This window comes from Rhagoletis zephyria, unplaced genomic scaffold (genome assembly GCF_001687245.7).
Source record: "Rhagoletis zephyria isolate East Lansing unplaced genomic scaffold, Rhagoletis_zephyria_1.1 Rzeph_scaffold_02619, whole genome shotgun sequence".
Taxonomy (NCBI): Eukaryota; Metazoa; Arthropoda; class Insecta; order Diptera; family Tephritidae; genus Rhagoletis; species Rhagoletis zephyria.
In genome coordinates, this window is record NW_016159703.1 from 57368 (window position 1) to 63931 (window position 6564).

Below are 6564 nucleotides of genomic sequence, written 5' to 3' on the forward strand. Positions count from 1 at the left end.
CCTTTCCGTAGACCAGGTCACATATGGAGTACTATCTAAAATTAAATCTATTTTGAACTAAACTTAAACGTAACTAAATTTATTGCCATCGCATAAAATTGTCGAAGTCCTTAATGAGAAATATGCGCCGAAACGTCTTCTCGCACGATTTATTAGTTAATAAATAATACATATAAAAAAAAAAACTTTTTAATATACAACGCTTTTATAAATGGACTAAAAATTAAAAAATGATAATTCTTAGTCACATAGAATTTCTTTTGATAACTTTTGATTTTGAAATTTTGGCAAAAGTCATTATAAACAATTTATGAGATTGAAAATGAAAAGTGTGGGGCGCATGTAATAGACTTGAATTGATATGAAAAGTAATATATGTATGTGCATTAGGGTGGTCCGAAAACAGCAAAGTCGGAATTGCAATGCTCTCACCCCCAGGATTGTTCTATATCGAAAAAAGTATACCCCTATTTTTTTATTTTGAAATCAAAAAATATTTAGAGGTCGCCCAAATCGCTCAAAGTTCTCCATGTATTTTTATATGGGAAAAATACAATTTTTCGTAGAAATGGTATAGAATCTGGTTCTCTTCAGGATACTTTAAACAATAATACCCAATTGTTTATTTAACCATTTTTAATACTAACGATTTTTTATTCCTCATTAGCATTAGATTTAATTGATAATAGTCAAACTACATAACATAGACCTAAAATTTCTACAGAGAAAGTACAAATTTGAGATCGATTTTAAGCGGTCGTTATTCATACATATATCCACATCAGTGGAGCACAGCGTTGGCAGAGCTCCCAACACAACCGCAATTTTTTTGTATCAGCATGTGTGTACTCAGAAAAACTGCTCGCGCATGTGATGCTTACAGCATGAAATACAAACGCAAACTGACCGGCTGCTAGCTGAGCATAAGTTCGGTAGCTGCGCACACACGACTTGTATGTGAAAGCCGAGTAGCTCCCGGAGACTCCCGTGTGCACCACTGTCCACATACATATGTACATATATTACCCTTCATATCAATTCTGGTCTATTACATGCGCCACACGCTTTTCATTTTCAATCTCATAAATTGTTTATAATGACTTTTGCTAAAATTTCAAAATCAAAAGTTATCAAAACAAATTCTATGGGACTGAGAAATATTATTTTCTGCTATTTAGTCCATTTATAAAAGCGTGGTATATTAAAAAGTTGTTTAGTCTTGTCTGTATAAAATTTTGCAACAGATATTAAAATAATTCAATGATATTAATAAATTGGTGCACACACATGCATATACATATTGTGGCGAATACTGCGGCAACACGAAGCGAACAACGAGAAATAGGCAGAATGTTCGAGGAATGACGTAGAATGTTCCACAAAGAGAAACGTCAAGTTGGATGAACACTGCGAACAGCGAGAGACAGATCTACCATATGGAGCAGGAGAATCGCTGCCAAAAGTCCAACGAGACTCTACAGGAATTCGCTTCAGAGATCGATAGGTTGGCTCACTTAGCTATTGGAGACGCATCTGGTGAACACCTTGAAAGGGTAAAGATCCAGAGGTTCATTAACGGAATGCCTGACGTGTATACCAAGCGAGAGACGTACGCGAATCCAAAGCCAACATTTGCTGAAACTGTCTCGTATACTCAGACACGTGAAACGGCGGCGCTCCTAAGTAGACCAGCCTACAAAGCCCATAGAGAAAAAGTGGAGACACCTGACGTGATGAACGAAATCTTGAATACACTCAAGTCGATGGCAGGGAAAAAGGATGGTGCTGAAAAATGCTTTAGTTGCGGTAAACCAGGCCACTTCGCACGCGAAGTAATATGGGTTCCAACAAGTCTAACAGTTCAGCAGTACGTAAACGCAGGGCTGAGGAAGACGAGCCCAACTCCGATCAGTCGTTAAACTAAAACGAGCAAGCAGCAAGGAGCGCACGCTGGCTCCCGCAATTGGATGCCCCATAATCTCCGTCTCGCGAATTGGNCTAAAATTTCAAAATCAAAAGTTATCAAAACAAATTCTATGGGACTGAGAAATATTATTTTCTGCTATTTAGTCCATTTATAAAAGCGTGGTATATTAAAAAGTTGTTTAGTCTTGTCTGTATAAAATTTTGCAACAGATATTAAAATAATTCAATGATATTAATAAATTGGTGCACACACATGCATATACATATTGTGGCGAATACTGCGGCAACACGAAGCGAACAACGAGAAATAGGCAGAATGTTCGAGGAATGACGTAGAATGTTCCACAAAGAGAAACGTCAAGTTGGATGAACACTGCGAACAGCGAGAGACAGATCTACCATATGGAGCAGGAGAATCGCTGCCAAAAGTCCAACGAGACTCTACAGGAATTCGCTTCAGAGATCGATAGGTTGGCTCACTTAGCTATTGGAGACGCATCTGGTGAACACCTTGAAAGGGTAAAGATCCAGAGGTTCATTAACGGAATGCCTGACGTGTATACCAAGCGAGAGACGTACGCGAATCCAAAGCCAACATTTGCTGAAACTGTCTCGTATACTCAGACACGTGAAACGGCGGCGCTCCTAAGTAGACCAGCCTACAAAGCCCATAGAGAAAAAGTGGAGACACCTGACGTGATGAACGAAATCTTGAATACACTCAAGTCGATGGCAGGGAAAAAGGATGGTGCTGAAAAATGCTTTAGTTGCGGTAAACCAGGCCACTTCGCACGCGAAGTAATATGGGTTCCAACAAGTCTAACAGTTCAGCAGTACGTAAACGCAGGGCTGAGGAAGACGAGCCCAACTCCGATCAGTCGTTAAACTAAAACGAGCAAGCAGCAAGGAGCGCACGCTGGCTCCCGCAATTGGATGCCCCATAATCTCCGTCTCGCGAATTGGCAGAAAAGCGAGCAACGTTACTGTTGGTGGATATGTGGACGGACATGAGCGAGTATTAACTGTGGATACGGGTGCATCACATTCCATCATTCGATCTGATTTGGTCACTAAAGAAGCAAGGTTGAGCACTGCAACTGGTGAGGACACCCAAGTTGTAGGAGAGGTAACGTGCAAAGTCGTATTAGGGAATGTGACGGTGTTACACAAGTNTAACGGAATGCCTGACGTGTATACCAAGCGAGAGACGTACGCGAATCCAAAGCCAACATTTGCTGAAACTGTCTCGTATACTCAGACACGTGAAACGGCGGCGCTCCTAAGTAGACCAGCCTACAAAGCCCATAGAGAAAAAGTGGAGACACCTGACGTGATGAACGAAATCTTGAATACACTCAAGTCGATGGCAGGGAAAAAGGATGGTGCTGAAAAATGCTTTAGTTGCGGTAAACCAGGCCACTTCGCACGCGAAGTAATATGGGTTCCAACAAGTCTAACAGTTCAGCAGTACGTAAACGCAGGGCTGAGGAAGACGAGCCCAACTCCGATCAGTCGTTAAACTAAAACGAGCAAGCAGCAAGGAGCGCACGCTGGCTCCCGCAATTGGATGCCCCATAATCTCCGTCTCGCGAATTGGCAGAAAAGCGAGCAACGTTACTGTTGGTGGATATGTGGACGGACATGAGCGAGTATTAACTGTGGATACGGGTGCATCACATTCCATCATTCGATCTGATTTGGTCACTAAAGAAGCAAGGTTGAGCACTGCAACTGGTGAGGACACCCAAGTTGTAGGAGAGGTAACGTGCAAAGTCGTATTAGGGAATGTGACGGTGTTACACAAGTTCATAGTCGCGGAGATTATGGATGAAGTCATCATTGGATTAGACTTTTTATTTGATCAAGGTATGGAGATCGACATGAATAAAAGGATCATGAAGAACAACAACATGGAAGTGCCCTTTGGGTTTGGATATGATGGCCCGTACAGCAGCAAGCGAGTGATCCTAGAGGAAAGCGAGCAGATTCCACCGAGTTCAGAAGCAGTTGTTTGGGCGAAGATTGATGGAGATTGTGGGACAAAAAAGTTGCGGGTTGTTGAACCAACAGAGAATTCTACACCGGACGTACTTATTGGTAAAACCTTGGCTAAGACGCAAAAAGATGGACGCATCCCAGTTCGAGTACTTAATGAATTCAAATTACCAATTAAGCTCCGAAGAGGGACTGTACTGGGGCAATGTCGAGAGGTAGAACCAATCTTCAACTGCGAAAAATTACCTGAAAGCGATTCCATTGGCGAGAATGACATTGGGGAAGACATAAATGCTTGGACGGAAGGGTTGGAAGAAAAATACTCCAACATATTCGACAAGGATGGCAACAAACCAGGCAGGACTAACGTTGTAAAACATCGCATTGATACTGGCGATGCAAGGCCAATCCGTCAAGCTCCTCGGAGTGTTCCACTTTCCAAACGTGAAACTGTTAGCCAAATAATAAAAGAAAGCGAGATTGGTGTGATTGGACCATCAGCGAGTCCATGGAGATCGCCGGTAGTACTTGTGGAGAAGAAATCGGAAACTAAATGATGTGACGAAAAAGGACAGCTATCCACTTCCCAGGATCGCTGATACTCTGGACTCGTTGACTGGAACACAGTGGTTCTCAACACTCCACCTTAAGAGCGGTTATTGCCAAGTGGAGGTAAGTGACGAAGACAAGAAGAAGACAGTTTTCAGCGTTGGAGATGGTTTTTGGCAATTCACGGTGATGTCCTTTGGATTATGCAACGCTCCTGCCACTTGTGAAAGGCTTATGGACCATGTGCTCAAAGGACTGCATTGGAAACATGTTTGGTGTATCTAGACGACATTATCGTATTGGGCAAAAGTTTTGAGGAACACCGGAACAATTTGGAAGAAGTTATCCAGAGGATAGCTGGCGCTGGTCTGAAGCTAAGTCCTAAAAAGTGCTCACTGTTCAAGATGGTGAAGGTGAACTACTTGGGACACAAGGTGACAACAGAGGGCGTCTGTACTGCGAAGGAAAAGATAGAAGAAGTAAAGGATTGGCCAAGACCTAGGAACCTGCACGAACGAGAAAGTTTTCTTGGGCTATGCACCTACTACCGCCGATTTGTTCCGAATTTTGCCAGCGTTCCTAATAGCCTCCACGAGCTCTCTAGGAAAAATAGAGCCTTCGAGTGGAACAAGGAGCAGGAGGAGGCTTTCCAAACTCTGAAAGAACGGCTATGTACTGCACCTATGCTAGCGTATCTCGTTCTAGGTGCAACGTTTATTTTGGATACGGATGCTAGTGGTTATGCCATAGGAGACGCACTGTCGCAGGTAATTGATGGGCAGGAGAAGGTAGTTGGCTACTATAGCCGGTCGATTGGAAAACCAGAGAGGAAATACTGCGTAACTCGGAGAGAACTACTAGCGTTGGTGGAGTGCGTCAAACATTTCCACAAGTACCTCTATGGGCAACGTTTCCGAATTCGAACGGGCAATGCAGCGCTGAAGTGGCTACTACAGTTTAAGAATCCAGAAGGACAACTAGCTCGGTGGATTGAGATACTGCAAAGTTATGACTTCGCTACTGAACACCGAAAGGGAAGTATCCACGGAAATGCTTATGCCATGTCCCGTCGACCATGTAGCCTAAAATGTAAACACTACTCAAAAGCTGAGAGCAAAGAGGACATTATAGACGTCCGTCTAACGACAATAACACCAGCGGAAGAGTGGAAGGAAGAACAGCTACGGAAGTGTCAGCAGGAAGATCCAGATCTGGAGCTTTTGATGCATGGACTGGAGGTGGACAGGAGGCCAACTAAGGAGCAAATGGCAGCGGAAAGCCCCATCGCAAAGGCGTACTGGGCACAATGGAACAGCTTAAAATTAATATCTGGCTGTTTGCATAGGGTATGGGAAAGCGAAGATGGCCAGTGCTCCCGCAACCTGATAGTAGTTCCAAGGGTAAGAATTCCGGATGTGCTCAAGGAATTCCACAATGGTCCTAGTGGAGGGCACCGGGGAATCACGAAGACCCTGAAGAAGGTTAAGCAGAGGTTCTATTGGGTTGGTTGTCGGCAGTCGGTCGCAGAGTGGATTGCTAACTGCGCGGAGTGTATTGCACCTAAAGGGCCGAAATCCAGAAGTCATGGCCAGATGAAGCAGTATAACTCAGGTACACCATTCGAGCGGATTGCCATGGATCTAGCCGGCCCGTTTCCTTTAAGCGCACAGGGAAACAAATACGTCCTTGTGGTTATGGACTACTTTAGCAAANTGGAGGTAAGTGACGAAGACAAGAAGAAGACAGTTTTCAGCGTTGGAGATGGTTTTTGGCAATTCACGGTGATGTCCTTTGGATTATGCAACGCTCCTGCCACTTGTGAAAGGCTTATGGACCATGTGCTCAAAGGACTGCATTGGAAACATGTTTGGTGTATNTACTGCAAAGTTATGACTTCGCTACTGAACACCGAAAGGGAAGTATCCACGGAAATGCTTATGCCATGTCCCGTCGACCATGTAGCCTAAAATGTAAACACTACTCAAAAGCTGAGAGCAAAGAGGACATTATAGACGTCCGTCTAACGACAATAACACCAGTGGAAGAGTGGAAGGAAGAACAGCTACGAAAGTGTCAGCAGGAAGATCCAGATCT

The 6564-nt window shown here is 43.6% G+C and overlaps 1 protein-coding gene across 1 annotated transcript; it reads left to right on the forward strand.

The window, feature by feature from the left end:
- The first annotated feature begins 3749 nt into the window (after positions 1–3749).
- Positions 3750–4478, forward strand: LOC108367285 (uncharacterized). The gene has a single exon (XM_017621872.1). It carries the CDS (start codon positions 3750–3752, stop codon positions 4476–4478), a length of 729 nt encoding a protein of 242 aa, XP_017477361.1.
- Positions 4479–6564: the final 2086 nt, after the last annotated feature.

Coding starts and splice junctions, on each gene's coding strand:
- LOC108367285 (XM_017621872.1), top strand. CDS start 3,750: ATGGATGAAGTCATCATTGGATTAGACTTTTTATTTGATCAAGGTATG.